Consider the following 24,664-nt stretch of genomic DNA (forward strand, 5'->3'; position numbering starts at 1 on the left):
TCCTCCGGTTTTTCCTGCCACATTTAGAAACGTGCGTTTAGAGCATTTGGCTGCTATAAATTTCCACGTAAGCCACTCGGTTGAGCAAGCATTTGTGGCCCCAGCAATATAGCTCAGTGGGCCTTGCCTGGCAATATAAAAAACTAGTTTAGTTTTTAGCTTTAGAGTACAAACTCTTGACTTCTCAAGCCGACGAATGGGTGCGTCGTTACGCGTCTCGCAGACCCAAGTGAGAAACGGATACACGGGGGCGGAGTAAACGTCTCACCTGCTTGGTAGATTCATCTCGTGAGCAACGCGGTGAGAGAGTGAAACAGCGGCGACACGGCGAGGCTCCGTCACACCGATCAGCCCCGTCCTGCCAGCGGCGCACACACAGAGAATAAGAAACTTTAATTCAACTGGAGGAATCCGATGAGCTATGAAGCTTTCTTTATTTTTTTTTACAGAAGTCCAGAGCCACGAGCGTCGCAACTGCCCGGCGAGGTGGAGGCTCAGGGGTCAAAGTGCAGAGCCCGGTAGCCGGGCTTCAGCTGCACCGTGCTTTTATTTTATTCGTGAAAATATTTTCCCCTGGAAAATTCCTTCGGATGGAAGGTCTCGTTTGCGAGGGTGGCCAGGGTGCCCAACGACGTACCGATTGTGAATACGTACTGGCACGTACACACACACGCTCGTCAAGCGAGTACCAGCGAGTTGATGGTCTCAGCCCAGCTGCCAATAACTGTGCATATAAAAACCACCGCATTTGGGGTTTTTCTCTGAATTTGACGAAATCATGGCTGAGAATTAAAACACAAATAAGAATGTCACGCGATGAGCTGATAGAAGAGTTGCTTCCCCTGGGCTGTTGTGTCAAAATAAAAAGGCCACGTGAAAGTCTTCCAAAGAGATTCATCATCTCACTGCGCCAATCAATTCCGATTAGTTGTTGGGCATGCCCAGACATGTAAAATCATTATAAAAAAACGTCAACACACCTGCACGGACTGTTGGGGAAAGTGCTGTTAGTGAGCACCTATGAGTACCTACAGCACACGAGGGGTTTTGGTGGCCAGCACCACTCCCAGCTACCTTTGTTTCCCCAATGCTATTTGCACATCGTAGCAGGTGCTCATTTGAGGCCGAGTTGACCTAGGAGAGGCCCAGGACCAGTTTAAATAATAGTCACCGATGTTAGCCATGAGCGGGAATCGAACTCGGGCCGCCAGGTTTGATTCACAGTGCACTAACCGCTGGCACTACGACTCCCCATCACACTCCACGCAAAGATCCCCTCTATAGCCTTGGCAGACTGTTGGGGCAAGTGCTGTTAGCGAGCACCTATGAAGGCTGGCACAGCACTAGGAACTAATTTGAGGCCGAGTCGACCTAGGGGAGGCTCAGGACCGATTCAGATAATCGTCACCGGTGTTGGCCATGCGCACAGCGCACACGCACTCACCTCGCGTATCCGGCCTCGTACAGGAACTGAGGCAGCTGCGTGCTCTTGCCACTGCCCGTTTCTCCACACACCACAGTCACCGGACTTTCTCCAATTGCCTCCATGATGGCCTGCTCCTCTCCCAGGATCGGCAACGCCAGCCGTGCCTCCTGAAAGTTGGAACAAGATCACGAAGGTAAACCCAAGAGACAGTCGCGCAAGACAGTGATGCAGCATTGGTTGAGGACAAGCAAACTCAGCAGTCATTTGCATGTCGGACACCCTCCGCAACTGGAGGGGCCCTTCCCCAAATCGGTTCAGCTTCAAGCATCTTATTGGGTAACCTTGAACTGCTCACCTGCACCTTGGCCCGGCGGTTCACGTGAACAAACACGGCAGCTTGTTTGGGGAGTCCACGCGGCAGCCCCACTCCCGCACCGCCACTCTCCGCAGCGGCTTTTCCCTCTCCCACCTTCATGAGCTCGGGGGCCTTCTTCCCCGGCTCAATGGAGGTTGCAGGTTCCCCGTCCGCCGTGCCGTCTGCGCGCGGCCCGCCCATCGCCTCGCCCGTCGCCGCGCCCTCCTCCTTAAAACCGTGCCGCTGCGCGACGTCGCCCTCGTTGTCCGACGCGGAGCTCTCGTCCGACTCCTCCGAGGCCGTCGTGTCCGTCTGGGCGACCTCGTCCTCCTCGCTGTCTTCGTCGTCGTCGCCGCCGCACTTTCGCTTCCTCTTGCCGACTCCGCCTTTAATCGCATTTAATTTGGACGCCGGCAAATCCCCATCAGCAGCCTCCTTGTGCCTGGGGGAAGAAAACAAATCGTCCCACGGAGGGTTGTAACCTCTGACTGATACTCATCACCACCACCTTATGAAGAGGAGAAGCGGTGAACGCAGTGGTTAGCCGGTCACAGACGTTACAGCACGGGAGGCGCTGCAGGTGCCGCAACAGGTGTTATATTAGGCCTTGCAAACACTCGGCAGCGAGTGGTAACCATCACCACACAACCTACACCAAGCTGAGGTTTCGCCGAGATATTCCATGCAGCCAAAATCAAATAACTGCACGAGCCTTCAATTTGTTATTGGGGGGCGCTGTACCAGTGCCACCCTGGCGGGCACCCCCCCCCCCCCCCACGAAAGCTGTATTTCAAAAAGAGTTTTATACTTTTTCACCAAATTGATCCCAATTTTGCTATTGGCATCACGTCCAGAGACAAAACATCCACTCGGATCTCTCGGATCGTGGTGTGGCCCTCCGTGTTAAGAGGACGGCCCACGGAAGCAGATATCACAGGGCTACCTCGAAAGACCCCTTCAAGTGACCTTGAGAGGATGGCGATCGTAGATCCTTTTAAGTGACCGCTGTTCCACAAAAAATAGTGGCAGCACTTTCCCACCTCCCCTGCCATTGACATTCATGCTCATCACATGATAATCAAAGCCGGCATTGTAATTATGATTTGATGTTTTCTTTTGCAATCACTGGTGACCAGGCTATACATTTCCACATAACCCACTTGGTTCAGCTATCATTTGTCGCCGGGTGACTTCTGAAAAAGAAGCTCATAGCTTAGTGGAGCTTTTACCTGGTCAAATAAAATTAACATTTAATTTGTTTCCTTTTTCAGTGATTTATTTACCTTTCCTCTACTCTGCACTCCGACCATGTTTTTGTATTGTTTGTTGCTGTTATAACATTATAACATTCTACTGCACACCTGTGAAAAAGAGCTTTATACTGGTAGGAACCTCCTGGTTACACCAGCCCACAGGGATTATTGTGTCCGTCCGTCCTGCATCCAAAAATGGGAGGGGTGGGGCTGGGGGGACAGGGGAGGGTGGGGAGGGGCTGGGTGGGGAGGGAGGGGCTGGGTGGGGAGGGGCTGGGTGGGGAGGGGCTGGGTGGGGAGGGTGGGGAGGGGCTGGGTGGGGAAAGTGGGGAGGGGCTGGGTGGGAGGGGTGGGGCTGGGTGGGGAGGGGCTGGTCACCCCGTGGTGCCCTTATAAAACTCAACGTTTCACCTACTCACGCTGACTTGTGCCCGCCCTCAGTCGGGCATATTTGCGGAATACACCACGTGGTGCCGCCGTTGACCCTGGCCATTGACCGAGCAACCCAACGTTCCTACCAGCTCCCTCCGCAGGAATGTGTTAACTCATCGCATTCCTCCAGTGTAAATAATGTTCTGATTCTGATCAATTCGCTACACTTGAGAACCCGATTTAATCACAGGCGGGGCTCCATGGGTTTGAACCCAGCAACTCAGCATTGCGGGATCAGCACTCTGACTTCTTGACCACAAGGCCACCTTGGGAAAGCTGCATCGTAAATTACCTGACATGCGCACAATCTCACCTGTGCTGGTGTGCAGGGATATGCGATCCAATCTGCGATGTTGACTGCAGCTGCCTCATTACATCCTGCGAGGCCTGGCACTCGGCCAGTCGCTCCAACAGCTCCGACCGCTGGACAGCAAATACACGAACAAGAACACCAGGGACGCTTGTGTGATTCATCGCATCCTTGGCGCAGGCAAAGCAGAGCGAGTATTCTCATCGTCGTCACCTCATCTTCATGCGGTAGATCTGGAGACGCCCTGCGGCGGGGGCACCCCTGTGGCAGCTGTCCCTTTCGCGGTAGAAGGTGAACGCGACACCAGCCAGCAAGCGGACATTACATTTGGGGGGGGGGGTGTTGTTGCGATGCGAATTTCCCAATGAAGAAAAGTGCGAGTAACTGTTAACGTTTTAGCTATGATAGCGGCAAACAACGGCCTTCTCTTTTTTCGAATGATATCACGGGATCTCCATTACCTTCTGTGAAACAGATGGCACAAATTTCATGGTTAATACACCATCAGTATTCACCAGGACTGCCGCTGGGTTCGAACCGGGAACACGCGACCGCTTGGCCACGTCATTCTCGCTGCCCAAGATTAAATATATGTTGGTGCAGTGTCTACTGTGATGTCATGAGTCACCTAATTCCAATCCTCATTGCAAAAAATCAAGCGTGTGTACTGGAGAAGAGAACAACCAAAATTTTTTTAATGAAATCAGATTAAAATCCCGTGACAGATTCGTGTGGCTTGACGAGTCAAAGCCAAGCATGATGGAAGCACCTGAAGTTTCTTCTGCTTCTGCTCGAGAACTTTCTCAAGGAGTTTCCGCTGTTTGCGGCTGAGTGGGCGCTTGGGGCGGTTGCGCGGCAGCTGAGGAGCAGCGCGAGGAACCGCCGGGGTGGATGGGAGAACCAGCGGATTGCTGCTGTCCACCCCCTTCTGGCGCAGGACATCGCCTGCAACACATCGCACACACGTCGCCTGTAACGGATTGCCCATAGCGCATCGCCTGTAAGACATCGCACACACGTCGCCTGTAACGGATCGCTCAAACAAGGCAGCCACTCGCATCAACTCGAAACCAGGTTGCAGCACAGTGAGGCAGCAGGCCTCTTAGGCGGGCGGAGACTCGCGATCAAATACGAGGATAACAACTGAAGGGGTCAACACACTCGGTTCAGAACGAAAACAATCGGAGAAAACAAAACCGCGCAGGCAAATGTATAAAATACAAACCAAAGATAACACACAACGGTTTGTTTATAACTAAAACGGGTCATGCAATGAGCGAGTCATAGACAAAAAAAGATATACAGTGAAACCTTGGATTGCGAGCATAATTCGTTCCGGAAACGTGCTCGTAATCCAAAGCACTCGTATCATGGAAACTAAGATGATTCTTTCCACAACCCAAAAATACTGTTTTCATATAAAAATGATTAATACAAAATACCTTTTTCTATTCTTATTATTTAAATTTAATATAAAGTAATCACATTTATTAATTACATTTAATCGTGGTCGGTGTGAAGGAGAGGAGGGTTATTGTGTAGGACGACTTTCACTTGCAGTACAGTTACTAAAGAACAGTCACTACACTTGGACACAAAATAAAAAAATGCTTTACGCACACACACGTGGTCACAACACTATACTGTAGTAAACTGTATACACGTGGTTACTATACTGTAGTAAACAGTATACGCTCGCACGGATGTTGACTATACGAGTGAGGCACGCCGACTGAGACCGAGCATGGGAGATGATTACCCACAATCCCGCAGCGAGACAGAGAGAAGAACCATTGGCTCAGTTGTGATCACGTGACGCTCGGCAGACAAAGCGTATACTGTACGTACTGCTCATATTGCAAGACATCGCTCGTTTATCAAATAATTATTTATAAATAATTTGCTCGTCTTGCAAAACACTCGCAGACCAAGTTACTCGCAATCCAAGGTTGCGCTGTAAAGGACAAATTTAGTATCAATGTCTCTCATGTGTAAATCCAAGTAAATCTTGTAAGCTTTGTTCCATTTTACTCGTCACTGCCCATGTTTCTCATCCACATCTCGTAGCAAGCAGGTGATTATACACCGATCGAAAACGCAGTCACATCAAAACAAAAAAATCACAAATTTGAAAAAGACAAGCAACTAGAGTAGCTTGCAAGAAGATGTTAAATCAGGGGACACAGAGGAATGGTCATTTACCTTCGAGAATGATCTCCTTGGCTGCCGCCTTCTTGGAGGGCGCGAGGCTCTGCGAGGATGGCTGGAGGCGGCCACGCCAGTTGTGTCTTCGCTTTAACCGGCCCATGCTGCCAACGCTGCTGCTGCTGCTGCGGGGATGCACGTGGGGCACGCGCACGTGGGGCACGCGCACGTACACACGAAGCACATATGCGTTCTTGTCAAACACGAGCTCACGCGAATATACAGAATACATTTATATACACGTATACCCCTGTCTGCGGCCATCTGGAACGCTCTTCCTTCCTGACATTGGGAAGCCACTGGAGCTATGCACTTGAAATCCGAATTGAAAACTACTTTTTTTAGAACTGCTTTTTGTGTTTCGTTTGTTGTCCTTACCCCGCACCTCCAATGAGCGCAGTTGGCTACGCACGGTGCAAAGTCAGTTCGACATACATGCATACTCTTTGGTTTTATTCGGTAAAGTCACGTAGATAAATTAAAACAAAATAAAAGAAAACAATTAAATCACGACGTTTCGGAGGCAACACAAGCTTCCGTCTTCAGGTGGAATAGTCAACGCAGAATATCTGTGTCAGGAGCACAGTGAAGAGACCTCCTCCCCCCGACCCCACACACGCAGCATAACAAAAGGTGGGTTTTTTACCCATTCTCGTGCAGTGCGAAGTGCTTGTTACCCGCAGCAGCCTATCAAAAGGCTGCTTAACCCAGCCCTCCCACCAGGCCACGCCCACTTACTGACTCCTCCCCCCCCCTTAACCTGTATATAATCCCGGTCGTCTCTGAACTGCGCTCCTGACACAGATATTCTGCGTTGACTTTTCCACCTGAAGACGGAAGCTTGTGTTGCCTCCGAACCGTCGTGATTTATTTTTTTCTTTCATTTTGTTTTATTTCATCGACGTGACTTTACCGAATAAAACCAAAGAGTATGAATCCTTGCAGTCACGAAAGCTTCAAATCTAGAATACATGCATACGTTATGACCCTCTTAATTGAATCCAGTGTTAATTTTGTTAAAGGAATTAGTTTCATATTTGTGAACTATGTTTCTTAATTTATTTTAACCATGACTGAGCGGACACAAATCATCAATCCTAAATTTCGATTTAAAGCTTTCGTGACTGCAGGGATCCGTATTCTTGGTTCTTTCGGTAAAGTCACGTAGGTATAAAATAAAATATAGATATCCATACTAACGATCCTCCTCTCCCTGTAACTTTCCTCTCGACCTGTGTGATTGAACACAGCCCTGTGTAAGCAATGGCTCCCAGAGTTTACAAATGGGAGCCTCAAGGGCTGTCGTTGGCATACCGTGTCAACCCACACGGTTTAGCCCGCATTCTTGTGCAGGGAAATTTAGTTTTCAGGTCCATACGGTGTACAGCCGTTTCAATGCGGGCAACAAAAATGTTTGTGTCTATTTGTTTGTGTTTCTCACCCTTGTGATGGGACTTTGTAGGATCAACGTTGATATTTCTAAGGGCGTAGGGTGACCAATAAGGTCTGAATTAGTCTGTAATAAGGTAGGGCACTGATAAGGAGTTGACATGTGTGTAGTAGTGGAGTATATACTGTACTGTGTTGTGTATAGTGCCGTGGAAAGTAGTGTATAGTGTAGTGTATAGAATGAATGTTGAGATTTATAAAGGCACGGGGTGACCAATAGGGTCTGAATTGATCTGTAATAAGGTAGGGCACTGATAAGGGTTTGACAGGTTTGTGACTTTGAGTGGCAGCCAACGATTAGAATGTGTCCGAGAGGACTGTCCGCCGGGGAGATGGAGCGATGGATTCGGCTCGCGTGATCAATGGATTGTTGACAAGGGGTTGACAGGTTGGCGTTGGTGCGCGTATTGATATTTGCAGGAGACGTGTCGAGGCGTGTGGAGGCTTTGCAATATATTTTCCCTGTAATTTTTTTTATATTGTGTTGTTGTTTAACACAAGGTGGTTACCTTGTGTTAAACAGCAACAAAAACAGTGATCCGTGTCTTAAAGAGTCTTCGTGCTGAAACGATTGTTGGGCAGCGCGCTTATCTTAAGTGGTGGCTCTGAGACGGAGGTGGAAATTACATAGTACTATGGCGGGGGGCCTCAGTTCCCATAAAAAAACAAACTAAATAACCACTGTTGCCTCCACGTATAACATGTTATTATTATTAATGTACAGCAGTGTACCGTTTCACTGTGAAATTAATATCGCCACGCAATATGCCAACAGCGCTCGCTGTTGGCATATTGGTCGACTCAGCCCCCATCATCTTTCCCAAAACCACTAAAATTGGAACCACTTTGTGGGACATATTGGTCGACTCAGCCCCCATCATCTTTCCCAAAACCACTAAAATTGGAACCACTTTGTGGGACATATTGGTCGACTCAGCCCCCATCATCTTTCCCAAAACCACTAAAATTGGAACCACTTTGTGGGGCATATTGGTCGACTCAGCCCCCATCATCTTTCCCAAAACCACTAAAATTGGAACCACTTTGTGGGGCATATTGGTCGACTCAGCCCCCATCATCTTTCCCAAAACCACTAAAATTGGAACCACTTTGTGGGAAAGGCAAACAACAGTAGGAGCGGTGTAACGGATGGCTGTAGAGCTGCGTGATTCCATCACTAGGCGAGGATTGCCAACTGCTAGGAGCACCTTCCCATTGGTAATACCACACGAGAACCACTGCAATGTAGAACGTCTTAAGTATATAAAGAGGGGACTACTCCGCGTCGTTACCGTAGTTGCAGCCCCGTGTCGATACACTGCAGGGGTTGTTGTGCTGTGTGGGGTTGTTTTTTTTATTTAACCTCGCTCCGCCACCCTGGTGAGTGCGGGTCGCTTAAATGTTGAGCCGGGGGGTGGGGGTCCAGGTTCGGATATCACTGGCCACTGATGTTAGCCGGCAACTTAACCAAGTCGCTAACCACGGCCGCCACCGCTCCACCCTTGGCGCTGTTATTTCAAATCACGTACTGTAATGTATTCGAGCATTTCTGTACTGAATTAGGTCGGAATTACACAATGACCGCACGATCGTTACAGTACTACATAACCGCTATCATTGCAATTATAATTTCGATGGCGAGTAGTATCTACAAACCTACCAACCCTAATTAACGTGTGGTGAAGTATGGTCAGTAACCCGAGTATCGTAGCAATGCCGTTGTCATCGTCCACTGCGAGTCCACGTCGGGGCACGGGCAGGCGGTTCTGGCCAACGACATCGTCCGCCATTCGCCACTGCTTGACCGGCGCCCGTGCCAGGCTACGTGCACTTCGAGGCCACGTAAACTTCGCGTACTAAAACGAAGGCTCGCCGGCAGGTTAACGGAACAGAGACCCAGGTGCTATGGGTTATCCGAGACGATTGTGCCACCGTGGTTGTTTAAAAGCGCCCACGGCGTTCGAGTCACACGTGGTGGCCACGCGGCGCCGCGCGTGTCCACACCAGCGGCGCACGGAAGACTCACCCACCCGGCACGCCACCCACAGCCACGGAGCACGAGGGATAAATCCGTGGACGTCCTGGAGACACAGGCGCAGTGTGATTCTCACTGAATCGACGCCACCGTCTTCATCATCATCGCCGCCGCGAGGTATAAACTCGAAACTTTAAAGAAGCCCCCCCACCAAACCACGCGCCACCCACGTGCGTGCTTCCACGGGGCCGATTGTTTCCCGTGCCGTCCGGGTTTATTTTTTTTACGTTCCGCCCAGTCGCATTGGCGGAGGTTCCGGAAACAAACCGCCGACTGTCGAATAGCGATGAGCGTACGACATCAGCGGTGTCGGGCGCCGCACGGTGTAACAGCGATTTTCTTAAAGAACGCGCCGTAAGAATGCGGTATCCAGAACGTGTGCTTGTTGCGTGTAGCGAGGGCTTCGGTGATATCCGCGGGGCGATTTAAACTCGGGACCCGGGACCAGAGTGGCCGGGAGGAAGTGACGTGGAATAACGCCGACTTCACCGCTGACGACTTCCGCTTCCACGAAGCAGCAGGAGGCGAACGCTTTCGCGACCAAATGTCAATAAAATTATCCATAATTTATGCAATATACATAATATTAACTATTATCCGTATCATTATATCCAACATTATCCATAATATTATTCATTATTGTCCATAATCAGATTATCCAATATTTCTAGATTTTAAGCTTTCGTGACTGCAAGGATTCACACTTTGTTTCTGTCGGTAAAGTAACGTAGGTGGAAAATAAAATAGATGAAAACAACTAAATTAAATCACGACGTTTCGGAGGCAACACAAGCTTCCGTCTTCAGGTGGAAACCGTCGCAGCAAAATAGCTGTCTCGATCAGCTGTGGCTTCTTGTCTGTTTAAAACTCTATAACAGATCGGTGAAATTCCTCCCCGTTAAGAGGGCATTCATTTGATTTTATTTTATCAATTTATTATTTTATTCTCATTCTACGTGACTTTACCGAAAGAACCAAAGAAGATGAATCCTTGCAGTCACGAAAGCTTTAAATCGAAATCTAGATTTGAAGCTTTGCTGTCACCATATATGAGACTGCTCTAAAGAAAAGCTGTCTCTGGTGTGGACAATGCCACATACATTATCATAGTTTTTTTTGGTTTGTATTTTGACCGCAGGTATTGTGGTTAATGCAAACATGATCCCGTGTAAAAAAAAAGGTGTCAGTTTTGTTTGCCGGAAAAAAGGGTGAAAACCTGTTATTAGTAATTGAGTTTAAAATCTAGATGACGATTTTAAAAGTGCACATCTTCCTGCAGGACTTGTGGGGGGTTGTCTCCGTCTCAAGACGGAAGAAGTCGCCACTTTTATCTTCAATTTAAAGCTTTCGTGACTGCAGGGATCCATCTCCTTGGTTCTTTCGGTAAAGTCACCACGTAGAATGGAAATAAAATAATAAAAATAAAACAATAAAATTCTCACGACGATGTTTTATTTGTATTATTTTATTTCCATTCTACGCGGTGACTTTACCGAAAGAAACAAGAAGATGAATTCCTGCAGTCAAGAAAGCTTTCGATGTAAAGTCACGTAGAAGGGAAATAATAAAATAATAAAAATACAACAAAATAAAATGTTTTATTTTTTATTATTTCTCTTCCTTGATAAAAAGAGCACGAGACGAGAGCTGGTTTGTTCAACCCAGAGGATGAACACGAAATTTAGCAGTCTTCTGAAACACGTGGTCAACCAGGTCGGTGTCTAACTGTGTTTTAATTTTAGATTTGAAGCTTTCGTGACTGCAAGGATCCATACTCTTTGGTTCTATTCGGTAAAGTCACGTAGGTAAAAAATAAAACAACAAAAATCACGACGTTTCGGCCACAACACAAGTGACCTTTGTTGTTGTTGGCCGACCGGCTTTGCACATCGCGTTATTTTTCTTAGGTTCGTTGAGTTTCTCGTCTCTCATCTTCTTGTATTTGCCTCCCTGCAGTTTAACGTTCGCTGCGTGCTACGTGCGTGATGTCCCCCTGTGTTCCCTCGCTATTTGTTTTACACCTGATGATGATCGCTTGCGTTGCGTTCGAAACGTCGTGATTTCTTTTATTTATTTCTACATACACGTGACTTTACCGAAAACAACCAATGAGTATAGCTGAGCTCTTGTTTGACGCCCGATTATGCTGGAGGGTACATCTCCAGCGAAGCGTTCTTCATTTCAAACAAAAGCACGTGTCACAACATTCCTCGGGCGTTTCTGATTTAAAAAATACAAATCAACGGGACGCGGCAACTCGACTTGATTGGCTCTGTCTGGCGGTGGAGGGTTAGCGTTAACAAATCGGCATTTGCTTACACGAGCTAACAACGCTAACACTAAATAAAAACTACGCACGAAATGCCAAAACGCACGTAAGTCCACACGCAAGCCACAATGATCCCTTATCCTAATGTCTTGTTAAGATTAAGTCAGACGGTTGTCAATATAGTTGCTCAAGTGTGGTCACACGCACGAACACAGCTACCGGATTAGAAGACGCATGTCCACCTTAGGTGGCCGTCCATAAATGATGTCACGCGATTTTTGACGATTTTTGACCCCCCCCTCAAATATGACGTCACAAAGCTCTGCCCCCCCCCCCCAAATAAAACATGCTAACAAATCGCTTCAAACTATTGTCATTGTAGTGCGTATTTAATGTGGCGCTGCACTCTGATGTTAACATTTATAAAAAAATATATTTAATTAAATAGAACGTATTGTCTATATTTATTTAAAGTTGCGCATTTTGATGTGACGTCACATTTCTCAAACCCCTCCCCCACCCCTTGTCACACATCGTCACAAATGTCTGACCCCCCACCCCCCCAGGTGCGTGACGTCATTTATGAACGGCCCCTAAAAGTTTCGCTTTAAAAATTACGGGAGAGGAGGAGGAGGGGGGGTACAAAGTGCGTCTTGTAATGCGGGCAGTAAATACCAGGCGAGATGGCCCACGTGGCGATGTAACAAGTGGGGTCACACGCAAGTTCCATTGACGTTAACTACCTCGCCTGGTACACACGAGGTCGTGGGTTCGATCCCGACCCCTGACGATGCCTGCTTGCTGTATATTTGGAGTCTGCGGTGTCTCTCTCATCATCACGGTGGCTATGAGATGTTAACTCCCTCGCCTGGTACACAGGAGGTCGTGGGTTCGATCCTGACCCTGACATCTGCTGCTGCTGTATATTTGGAGTCTGCGGTGTCTCATCATCATCACGGTGGCTATGAGATGTTAACTCCCTCGCCTGGTACACAGGAGGTCGTGGGTGGCTATGAGATGTTAACTCCCTCGCCTGGTACACAGGAGGTCGTGGGTTCGATCCCGACCCTCACACCTGCTGCTGTATATTTGGAGTCTGCGGTGTCTCTCTCATCATCACGGTGGCTATGAGATGTTAACTACCTCGCCTGGTACGCAGGAGATCGTGGGTTCGATCCTGACCCTGACATCTGCTGCTGCTGTATATTTGGAGTCTGCGGTGTCTCATCATCATCACGGTGGCTATGAGATGTTAACTCCCTCGCCTGGTACACAGGAGGTCGTGGGTGGCTATGAGATGTTAACTCCCTCGCCAGGTACACAGGAGGTCGTGGGTTCAATCCCGACCCTCACACCTGCTGCTGTATATTTGGAGTTTGCGGTGTCTCTCTCATCATCATCACGGTGGCTATGAGATGTTAACTACCTCGCCTGGTGTACAGGAGATCGTGGGTTCGATCCTGACCCTGACAACGCCTGCTGCTGCTGTATATTTGGAGTCTGCGGTGTCTCTCTGTGGTCGCGTGGATTTTTCTCCGGGTCCTCCTGGTTTTCCCCCTCCACATCGAGAATCAACATCACGGCGTTTAGAGTATTTTGGCTGCTTTACGTTCCTACGCGACAAGCCGCCAACTTCGTTGAGCTATCATTTGTGACAGCAGCCAGGTCGCTTCTGACAAAAAAAGCAACGTAACTCAGTGGGGCTTAGTATGGTAAAATAAAAATAGTTTAGTTTTATTTGTATATTTTTAAGTGATTTGTTTACATTTATACATTGCACTGCGATCGTCTTTTTTGTATTGTTTGTTGTTCTGACTTGCCCCTTACTGGACATCTGTAAAAAAATAAAGAGCTTTATAGATCATCGGATTCCTCCTGCACTATAAAAAAAAATTCTGATTTAAAAACAAATCGATTCGCCTTGTGGGGTGAATCCCGCGGTAAGTGGCGCAGAATCGATCCGCAGAGATCGCGATGACGTCGTGTTTACTTGCGCGCGGCGCCCGTGACGTCATCGCCTCGGCGCGTGACCACGTGGGCCGGGCCAGCAACAGCTGTTGGTGGTGTGTGGTGGTGGTCCACGTTGCAAGTGACAGCAGCGTGCGTGCTGGAAGAGTGTTGGTGTCGTGTAGAGCTTGTGGGAGCCTACAGGCAAGTCTTTGGGAGTGTACAGAGTCTACAGGGGTGTACAGAGTCTATAGGAATGTACAGAGTCTGTAGGAGTGATCAGAGTCTATAGGAGTGTACAGAGTCTATAGGAGTGTACCGAGTCTATAGGAGTGTACAGAGTCTATAGGAGTGTACAGAGTCTATAGGAGTGTACAGAGTTTGTAGGAGTGTACAGAGTCTATAGGAGTGTACAGAGTCTATAGGAGTGTACAGAGTCTATAGGAGTGTACAGAGTCTATAGGAGTGTACAGAGTCTATAGGAGTGTACAGATTCTACAGGAGTGTACAGAGTCTACAGGAGTGTACAGAGTCTACAGGAGTGTACAGAGTCTACAGGAGTGTACAGAGTCTATAGGCGTGTACAGTCTATAGGAGTGTACAGAGTTTGTAGGAGTGTACAGAGTTTGTAGGAGTGTACAGAGTCTATAGGAGTGTACAGAGTCTATAGGGGTGTACAGAGTCTATAGGAGTGTACAGAGTCCATAGGAGTGTACAGAGTCTATAGGAGTGTACAGAGTATATAGGAGTGTACAGAGTCTATAGGAGTGTACAGAGTCTATAGGAGTGTACAGAGTCTATAGGAGTTTACAGATTCATTAGGAGTTTACAGAGTTTCTAGGAGTGTACAGAGTCTACAGGAGTTTACAGTCTTTTTGAGTGTGCAGAGACGATTGTAATGTATCGTGTCTAGGGGAATGTGTAGTGTTTGTGGGAGTGTTGAGAGTGTATGGTCGTGTCAGTGCAGTGCCTTGCCAAGTCATCCTCAAGTCACTTAACCCACAACAGCGGACGTGGTTTCCTGCCAGCGAGTGCCCACAACACTTCCCGCTGTAGCCTCGAAGCGCACCTAGCCTGGCACAAGCTCCGTGGCATCACTTGGTGAATGGTGGCTGTTGTCAAGAGCCTTCGTGTTCAACGGGAACAAACAGCATGCGCCGGACAACGTTGTGACGATAAGGTACAGCACGTGTGGCTACACAGCACAGCGCACGTACCACTGTGTTACATAGCCTATACCACTGTTACATAGCCTATACCACTGTGTTACATAGCCTATACCACTGTGTTACATAGCCTACACCACTGTGTTACATAGCCTATACCACTGTGTTACATAGCCTATACCACTGTGTTACATAGCCTACACCACTGTGTCACATAGCCTATACCACTGTGTTACATAGCCTACACCACTGTGTTACATAGCCTACACCACTGTGTTACATAGCCTATACCACTGCGTTACATAGCCTATACCACTGTGTTACATAGCCTACACCGCTGTGTTACATAGCCTATACCACTGTGTTACATAGCCTATACCACTTACATAGCATGTCCTATAGTGTGTGTGTTACTTATGAGCTCGCTAACAGCACTTTCCCCAACAGTCTGGTTAATCTATATGGGTATCTTTGTCTTTGTGTTACTTTGAGTACTTTCCAAAGTGTGCGTTGCATAAGCGATATCATCAACCATGATCAATCCACTGCTGGATAAATACAATTCTCCCGCTGTTCAGCGATGTAGTAGATGTGGTCATAACAATCAACCCCACTCCTGCACACACACGACCAGCTGACTTCACCGCTCCATCTCCTCCATGTGCGTGCCGGCAGGCGCGTTCCCATTCTTGCCCGCCACTCTCGCTGTGATTGCTCTGGACATCAGCCATGGTGTGTAGCCTGTGTTGTGATTGCTCTGGCCATCAGCCATGGTGTATAACCTGTGTTGTGATTTCTCTGGCCATCAGCCATGGTGTGTAACCTGTATTGTGATTGCTCTGTCCATCAGCCATGGTGTATAACCTGTGTTGTGATTGCTCTGGCTATCAGCCATGGTGTATAACCTGTATTGTGATTGCTCTGGACATCAGCCATGGTGTGTAACCTGTATTGTGATTGCTCTGGACATCAGCCATGGTGTGTAGCCTGCATTGTGATTGCTCTGGCTATCAGCCATGGTGTATAGCCTGTGTTGTGATTTCTCTGGCCATCAGCCATGGTGTATAACCTGTGTTGTGATTTCTCTGGCCATCAGCCATGGTGTGTAACCTGTATTGTGATTGCTCTGTCCATCAGCCATGGTGTATAACCTGTGTTGTGATTGCTCTGGCTATCAGCCATGGTGTATAACCTGTATTGTGATTGCTCTGGACATCAGCCATGGTGTGTAACCTGTATTGTGATTGCTCTGGCCATCAGCCATGGTGTGTAACCTGTATTGTGATTTCTCTGGCCATCAGCCATGGTGTGTAACCTGTATTGTGATTGCTCTGTCCATCAGCCATGGTGTATAACCTGTGTTGTGATTGCTCTGGCTATCAGCCATGGTGTATAGCCTGTGTTGTGATTGCTCTGGACATCAGCCATGGTGTGTAACCTGTATTGTGATTGCTCTGGCCATCAGCCATGGTGTGTAACCTGTATTGTGATTTCTCTGGCCATCAGCCATGGTGTGTAACCTGTATTGTGATTGCTCTGTCCATCAGCCATGGTGTATAACCTGTGTTGTGATTGCTCTGGCTATCAGCCATGGTGTGTAACCTGTATTGTGATTGCTCTGGCCATCAGCCATCAATCGTCGCTTCAAGCGACCAGAGGAATCCTGCCACAAGCCCACAACTCACGTTTCTGTTCCAGGCGGAATTACAACAGCGCTGTACGCGTCTTTAACCCGCTTACGCTCTCGAATCCACGCCTCCCTCCTCCTGCCTTAGCTCATTATTCGTATTAGTAACCAGGTATTTACTACTGCCCGCCTCGCCGTGCTTCTGCTGGACGTGACTCTTGTTGTTTTAGCCACGTTCAGCGATGTACTGAATTCACAGCTGTCAACCCAAACCCTTTACCCCGTTTTCTTGTACAGGGAAATTGAGTTTTCAGTGTCCATACGGCGTACAGCCGTTTCAATACGGGCACAACAAAACAATCATACGGCCAAATTGAATAAACTCCTTTAATTGTTTTTTTTTTTAAACAACGGTTTTATTAACAACTTCGTTTAACTCACCCTCGAGAAGTGCGTCAATGATGCGGCGCCTGCTCCCAAATCAACGCTTACCTCTAATAATTGGTTATTCTATGAATGAATGTTCAATGTACTACTCGTTCACATGAAGCAGTGGCGTACTGCGACGCGTGGCGCCTGCTTTTTGTGCGAGCCGATTCCACAGCTTATGGACCGCGCCGTTTTTGACCTACACACAAATATATCAATAATAAGCCGTCCATTCTAAAATTGTAATTGCTTGAAAGGAGCCAATTCATTGACGAATTGATGCCGATTTTGATACAGGCATGCGTTGTCACTGGATCTGAGTACGTGTGCAGAATTTCGAATTGATTGGACAACGGGAAGTGGACTAAAATTTGATTACAAGATTTGACCGCGACAAACAGGAGTCAAGTTAAATAAAACCCTTGAAAAAGTGTATTGTTTAACCCTTCGTTATTTTATTGTTGTACATTAACAACACGAGTATGTGCATCCACATATCAAGCAGCAGCATACAAGATCACGTACAGTAGCATGATAAGTAACATCATTGACACCATTCATCATCATTAATAGATAAAAAAATGTTTTTATTCAGCAACATAAGTGGTATCTATTTTTTTGTGTTTCTCCCGTGTTATGGAACTTTGTAGGATGAACGTTGATATTTATAAGGGGCACGGGGTGACCAATAAGTTCTGAATTGCTCTGTAAATGACATTTCAGCTGGAAAAGCACCAGTGCAAACATTGCCCATTGATCAACATCGAGGCAATAAGTGGCACGAGCAAGAGACACGTCGAGGGTCGACTTTGACTGATGGGAGCACAGTTCACACACCCCCTCGGCTCTCTCTGCCTACAGCCTGATAAGTTTATTGATCACTTACTTGGTTGATAAAGACCAGAAGCAGATAGTTCTCAGTGAAACAACAGGGTCGTTTTTTCAATGAAACCGTTTGGGAGTGGGACTGGTAAGAAAAAACATAGTTTAGTTTTATGTGCATATATTTCTTTGCACTCCTATCGTGTTGTTGTTTTATTTGTTATTGTAACGTTCTGACCCCGTGCCACTACTGGACATCTGTGAAAAAGAGCTCCGTAAGCTCACCGGATTCCTCCAGCAGTCTAAATAAATATTCTGAAGATGAATATAAGTAATGCTTCATATTTTACAAGTAATTTTAACAATGTAATACGCATGTGGAAGGATAGTGATTTATCTGCGTTAACACTCACGGTAGAATCAAGTTAAATGAAAACATTCTAACCTTAGGTGGTATGAGAACCACCACTACATGAATACGCTTGTAATGTCAACATCTTTTAAACGAGGTAGGGGTAATCACTTATATCCTAAACACAATATTAAATGTAAAATCATCTTCTTCTTTGGTTCTTTCGGTAAAGTCACGTAGAATGAGAATAAAATAATAAATTGATAAAATAAAATAACACAATAATATTCTCACGACGTTTCGGCCACAACACAAGCGGCCTTCATCAGGTGAAGGGACGAGACTGTCTGGAGGACAGCGCTGTCCTCCAGACACGTCGTGAGAATATTATTGTGTTAATTTATTTTATCAATTTATTATTTTATTCTCATTCTACGTGACTTTACCGAAAGAACCAAAGAAGATGAATCCTTGCAGTCACGAAAGCTTTAAATTTAAATCATCTTCTTTTGTACGGCTGCTCATGTAGATGCAGAGCAACGACTGCAATTTCATACTCAGGTGATCAAGCCAGAGAACCTCATGAGGAGGAGCGGAGTGCATCACTGCGATGGCTCCCTCGTATTTGTGGATCGGGGATTTGCGTCGTTATACGTTGTACGGCCTGTTCTGGGTGACCACAGTCGCACACTACCCTGGAGAGGTTTTTTTTTTATTTTCCATTTGTGCATCAGGTATCCGCATCTGCCATGGTTGTGGTTTAGGGTGGACCATCAGCTTCGTGGAAGATCTCATCATCCTCATCAGCCATGATCAATGCACTGATGAATGAAGGCCACCCCTCAACAGCTGCCACCTCTCACGATCCTGCCATGTAATCCACCCAGCACCTGTGGGCTGATTCCATCGTGCCATCTCCCCGGTGTACGTCCTCTAGGACGCGTTCCATTCCTTGGCTGCTATTCCGTCACTTTTCTTGAGCGTCGGCCAGCATCCCTTTCAGTACCGTGTCCTGCCCAAGTCAGCTGACTTTCCTTCAGAGTTGGATAGCGTCTTTAACCTGCGTATGTTCTCTAAGCCACGTGTTTCTCTTGTGTAATCCACGTGTAATCCACGCGCTCCTGTCAGTGTTATACAGGGTGTTTGAATAAGTTGGACCGATTTTTAAATCGCTATATCTCAGCAACCACGAACCGCCCATGAATGAAACTCTTACCACTTGAAAGGGTGGGGCATAGAGTTTCAAATGATTACTGCTAGATGCCTCTCCCAGCGCACAAACAGCCCCTAGCCTCAGTCATTCGCAAGACAACACTGCCTCAACGTTGGACAGGTCGCACGGGACCCCAAGACCTGGCGCTACACTCTTGGCCCCCAAGATCACCCACAGACATCACCACACCCTGCGACTTGTTCTTGTGGGGATACATCAAAGACCGTGGTGTTTTTGTGCCACCATTAGCGACTAATCTGGATGACCTCAAAAACAGAATCACGGCTGCGGTGACTTCAGTGGAAGAAGACACTTTGAGAGGCGTTTGGGACGAATTCAACTATCGTCTCGATGTTGTCCGTACAGCAGGTGGAGGGCACATAGAGCATTTATAAAATGGTTAGTAAAACTTAATAACTCATGAAAGCGTTGGTAACATTTTGTGTAATTGTAACATGTTGCCATCGTGAAATATACTGCTTTGAAATTGGGTCCATCGTTTTAAAACACCCTGTACCAAGCACACATGCCTCCATGCTTCTTTGCACACTTTTCTCATATCACGTGACTTAATACTAATCCCAAACTAATATTGCTTGACTATAATTCAACGTTATACTGGTAGGAACCTCCTGGTTTCACCAGCCCACAGGGGATTATTGTGTCCGCCCGTCCATCGTGCATTCAAAAATGGGAGGGGTGGGGCTGGGTGGAGAGGGGAGGGGCTGGGTGAGGAGGGAGGGGCTGGGTGGGGAGGGAGGGGCTGAGTGGGGAGGGGCTGGGTGGGGAGGGTGGGGCTGGGTGGGGCTGGGTGGGGAGGGGCTGGTCACCCCGTGGTGCCCTTATAAAACTCAACGTTTCACCTACTCACGCCGGCTTGTGCCCGCCCTCACAGTCGGGCACATTGTGCTGAATGCACCACGTGGTGCCGCCGTTGGCCCTGGCCATTGACCGAGCAACCCAGCAACCCAACGTTCCTACCAGCTCCCTCCGCAGGAATGTGTTTCAGAGTAAACTATTCTTGTTGCCAGTATTCTCTTCAGGGAATACTGAACACAAACTGTAGTGGACAGCGACAGCAGGCAGCAGCGACAGCTGGTAGCAGCCACGAGCGTGCTAAATGACAGCGCTCTCTGCCCTTATGAATCTGTGTCCATTTGAACACGTCTCGCACGATGATAACTCACGCAGAAAATTTCTTCCCTCGCAATATATTACCCCGAGCAGTGTCAATTTGGTTACTTTACTAGAGCTGTGGCAATTAATCAAGTAAGTCGATTTAAATTGTAATCGACCACTTTTTTTGTCGCCATTTACTCGGGCCTACAAGTCGTCTGATGATGACGATTGCCTCTCCAAGCTCCATCCATCACCTCCCGTCCAGCGACACTCGTGGGAAAAAAGGTGAGGCTTTTTTCCCCCCCCCGTGTATTTTGATGTTGTACGATTCGTCTAGTAATCCAATCGATAACCGGTAGGGTGATCGATTACTTAGTCGGATTACAGCCCAGCACTACACTTTAGTGGGCTGCTTATGGAGATACTGTGGGTCTCACTCAACCACACCGGGGAGTGGGGCTCACAGAGTTTATCAACACTGGCTTTCTCTAACCATCACGTGTGTCATCTACCTCTATATTCAGTGTTGTCTGCAAGGTACTTAGAGTTGATTCTCGTACCCACCGTCCGTGGTATGACCTCACATCCCACCGCACTTTGTCGCACAAGATGTGCGTTTCTCGAAATTCCACATCCCTGCTTTGCGTGATTAGTTTGTTGTCCTTCCTCCGCACCTCCGATTAGCACGATTAAACAATCCTTCATATAATGTTTCGGCTTGGGTCTAATTGTCCACGCTCAACTCACGTTGGCTGTAAATCACCACGGTCCCCTTACGTTGTGGCAAGCTTCGGGGCCACTTTCCTGGCGTCGCGGAGTTCTGCCAATACTAGTACGGTATATTTCATTAAAGCGTGTTTTTAAAAAAGTTTTTAAAAATATTACTGATTTGGTGTCGGCCTGAGGTCACCAGTCGCTTATCATGTGTGTTTGTGGGTGGCACCCTTTTGCCAGTACAGTATAACCATGTTGGTGTCATTTGTCCTGTGTCTCTCGACGGGATCTGTTTACCAGGTTCCAGGGTTTCTGGGTAAAACTTGGTGGTCTGGCATGGGCCACCAGCTCAGGCTGACTGGGCTGTTGTTTGCTGCGCTCTGACAATGTCCCTTTGTTAAGAACGACATGCTTTTTAATCAGTCCCCCATTTCTGGCTGTTGATTTAATACATTTTGGAACTTGTTGGCAAGCTTATTAAAATCCCCCGGTCGACAGGTCCCATGCGATGGGGCGCAGTGTGGGTACTTCCACCTCTTCCAAGCGTGGAAGAGTAGGCCAAATTACCCTCGAGAATGATGATCAAGATATCCGCCGAGTTAAGGCCCTTCTGCCAGCAGTGGCTTGAGGAAGTGATTGCAGGGCGGTGCCTTTGTGTTTGTGATATTATTTTTTAGAACTTAGATGATCCAATAGTTACATCTCCTAAGGAGTATGCAGCTTTTGTCGCTTTGCGAGTGCGTAAGAGCCGGTTGGGACACACAGGGTGTGTTTGTTAAGCAAGAAAAAAAGCATTGGACATGAATCATAAGGAGGTGACATAATCGCCCATACCTCTTCCTGCTAAAGTGCTCATGGGCGAGGTCAGGCCACCCACTAACTATAGCCCTGCCAGCTCACCATCTGACCATGCACACGTTTCGACAGCAACAGAAAAAAAACCACGGGATTAAAACTAGTCTCGTAACACTTAACCTAAAAACAAACTGCTTTTCGTGTTTATTTTGTCGTCCTTCCCCGCACCTCCGATTAGCACGGTTGGCTACGTGCGTTGCGAAAAAAGTTAAACATACATACGTAATCCATGTCAGTATGTGTATACATTTGTATTCACTATGTCGGTAAAGGTGCATCCCTGCAATTTACTTGCTTAAGACAATGCTGGCCAGTGTGAAAGTGTAGGCCGAGTTATTTATTTATGTTCCCTTATTTATCGAAGAAAGCCACACTGAGTCGTAAGATTGTATTTATTTCAGGAGGGTCCTGCATTGGGTTTTTTTTATTGTTCAAAGTTTTCAGACAATGAATGCCGAGTTTTTGTACAAGTGCAGGAAACCGGAGGACCCGGAGGAAACCCACGTGTGAAAAGGGAGCAACGCTCTATTCCCGTACAGATGGGAACAGATGGCAGATAGGCCACTTTCTGTACTGCCTTCTGGCAGGGGTCAGGGTTATGACACCTCGACACCCACGGGAAGGGAGTTTCACATCGTGCGTGCGCTCCATCAACCCTCGCTGCCTCCACGGTGCTGGATTACCGGCGAGCGTCATCACCCCTCTAGAGGGGCTCTCTAGGGCTCCTTCTGGTGACAGGATATAAACGTTTCGTGTTTATCAAATCTTATTTTGCCCATGTGCCCAAACAAGACGCGTGGGACCTCGTACACAGTGTTTGTACAGTGTCAGATATGCGCTGGATTATGGCCATAAATTACATCTCTAGCAGTGAAAAATTCGTACAGATTATGTTACTTCATCTCTGCGTTACATTCTTATTTGGCAATGTTGTACCAGGTTCAGATTCTCGTTTAACTTGTCATACGTTTCGCAATTTTATATGTATAGTTCACAGTCGTATAAGGGCGGGTAGCAATGTGATTATCATGGCGCACTGTGAACTCGGCGACCCAAATTCAATTCCCGGCCGTGCCTAACATTACTGACGAGTGATATCCGAGCCAGTCCTGGACTTTCAAGTATGGGCCAAACAACCCATATGGCTGACATGGCAAAAGGGGGGAGGCCTTCATCCAGCAGTGAATTTACAAGAAGCCATGTAAACCAGGACTGTATAAATGTTTTTAACCTACAAGCATTGTGTTGGTCAGTGGCGTAGTAGATATCTGAATAGCAATATATATTGTAGGTGCATAGGAGAGATCTTTACAGCGTTATACATTGTAGGTGCATATTAGGTATCATTACAGCAATATACATTGTAAGTGCCATAAAACCCTAGCCTTAGAAGGCCCGTGTACTCTTATGGTGCTGTGTTGCGTATTTTGTTGCGTACACATTTTTTCAGTGGAGTGTTAAACCGAGAGCTTCCTCTGTGGTTGTGCATTGTGATTTTTATGCATAAATTACTTGTATCTCATTATTATTACTATCACAGCTCGTTTACCCAGGAGAGTCTCGCCGAGTCACAAGAAGCTTTTTCAGGAGAGCCCTGCCTACCGAGTTTTCAGCCGCAGGCAATGTTGCCGTGTCTTGCTACAGTGAAGGGAAAAAAAAGTATTTGATCCCCTGCTGATTTTGTACGTTTGCCCACTGACAAAGAAATGATCAGTCTATAATTTTAATGGTAGGTTTATTTGAACAGTGAGAGACAGAATAACAACATAAAAATCCAGAAAAACTCATGTCAAAAATGTTATAAATTGATTTGCATTATGAGGGAAATAAGTATTTGACCCCTCTGCAAAACATGACTTAGTACTTGGTTGCAAAACCCTTGTTGGCAATCACAGAGGTCAGACGTTTCTTGTAGTTGGCCACCAGGTTTGCACACATCTCAGGAGGGATTTTGTCCCACTCCTCTTTGCAGATCTTCTCCAAGTCATTAAGGTTTCGAGGCTGACGTTTGGCAACTCGAATCTTCAGCTCTCTCCACAGATTTTCTATGGGATTAAGGTCTGGAGACTGGCTAGGCCACTCCAGGACCTTAATGTGCTTCTTCTTGAGCCACTCCTTTGTTGCCTTGGCCGTGTGTTTTGGGTCATTGTCATTCTGCAATACCCATCCACGACCCATTTTCAATGCCCTGGCTGAGGGACGGAGGTTCTCACCCAAGATTTGACGGTACATGGCCCCGTCCATCGTCCCTTTGATGCGGTGAAGTTGTCCTGTCCCCTTAGCAGAAAAACACCCCCAAAGCATAATGTTTCCACCTCCATGTTTGACGCTGGGGATGGTGTTCTTGGGGTCATAGGCAGCATTCCTCCTCCAAACACGGCGAGTTGGGTTGATGCCAAAGAGCTCCATTTTGGTCTCATCTGACCACAATACTTTCACCCAGTTGTCCTCTGAATCATTCAGATGTTCATTGGCAAACTTCAGACGGGCATGTATATGTGCTTTCTTGAGCAGGGGGACCTTGCGGGCGCTGCAGGATTTCAGTCCTTCACGGCGTAGTGTGTTACCAATTGTTTTCTTGGTGACTATGGTCCTGGCTGCCTTGACAAGATCCTCCCGTGTCGTTCTGGGCTGATTCCTCACCATTCTCATGATCATTGCAACTCCACGAGGTGAGATCTTGCAT

At 47.3% G+C, this 24,664-nt stretch overlaps 2 protein-coding genes across 7 annotated transcripts in view; one reads left to right on the top strand and one right to left on the bottom strand.

The window, feature by feature from the left end:
- DHX37 (DEAH-box helicase 37) overlaps window positions 1-9,861 on the bottom strand; it is a 33,532-nt gene extending 23,671 nt beyond the window's left edge. The window contains exons 1-7 of one of the 5 annotated variants that reach the window (XM_032968488.2): window positions 9,461-9,861; window positions 5,979-6,103; window positions 4,546-4,721; window positions 3,780-3,889; window positions 1,782-2,223; window positions 1,445-1,593; window positions 269-358 (exon numbers count right to left, since the gene is read on the bottom strand). In XM_032968488.2, the coding sequence (XP_032824379.2) occupies window positions 269-358; window positions 1,445-1,593; window positions 1,782-2,223; window positions 3,780-3,889; window positions 4,546-4,721; window positions 5,979-6,084 (1,073 nt within the window). In that variant the 5' untranslated portion in view covers window positions 6,085-6,103; window positions 9,461-9,861. Of the gene's footprint in view, window positions 1-268; window positions 359-1,444; window positions 1,594-1,781; window positions 2,224-3,779; window positions 3,890-4,545; window positions 4,722-5,978; window positions 6,107-9,456 lie in introns of all 5 variants that reach the window. The other 4 variants (XM_032968487.2, XM_032968489.2, XM_032968486.2 and 1 more) reach the window with 4 other exon arrangements.
- A 265-nt stretch (window positions 9,862-10,126) lies between these two features.
- Window positions 10,127-24,664, top strand: part of SAMD8 (sterile alpha motif domain containing 8) — a 31,510-nt gene continuing 16,972 nt past the window's right edge. For both annotated transcript variants that reach the window (XM_076073044.1, XM_076073045.1), the window contains exons 1-2: window positions 10,127-13,885; window positions 14,649-14,861. The gene's annotated coding sequence lies outside the window, so the exon portion shown is untranslated. The remainder of the gene's footprint in view (window positions 13,886-14,648; window positions 14,862-24,664) is intronic.

The sequence above is a fragment of the Petromyzon marinus genome, chromosome 40 (genome assembly GCF_048934315.1).
Source record: "Petromyzon marinus isolate PM22_M1 ecotype Great Lakes invasive population chromosome 40, UKy_Petmar_22M1.pri1.0, whole genome shotgun sequence".
In the NCBI taxonomy this organism is placed as follows: Eukaryota; Metazoa; Chordata; class Hyperoartia; order Petromyzontiformes; family Petromyzontidae; genus Petromyzon; species Petromyzon marinus.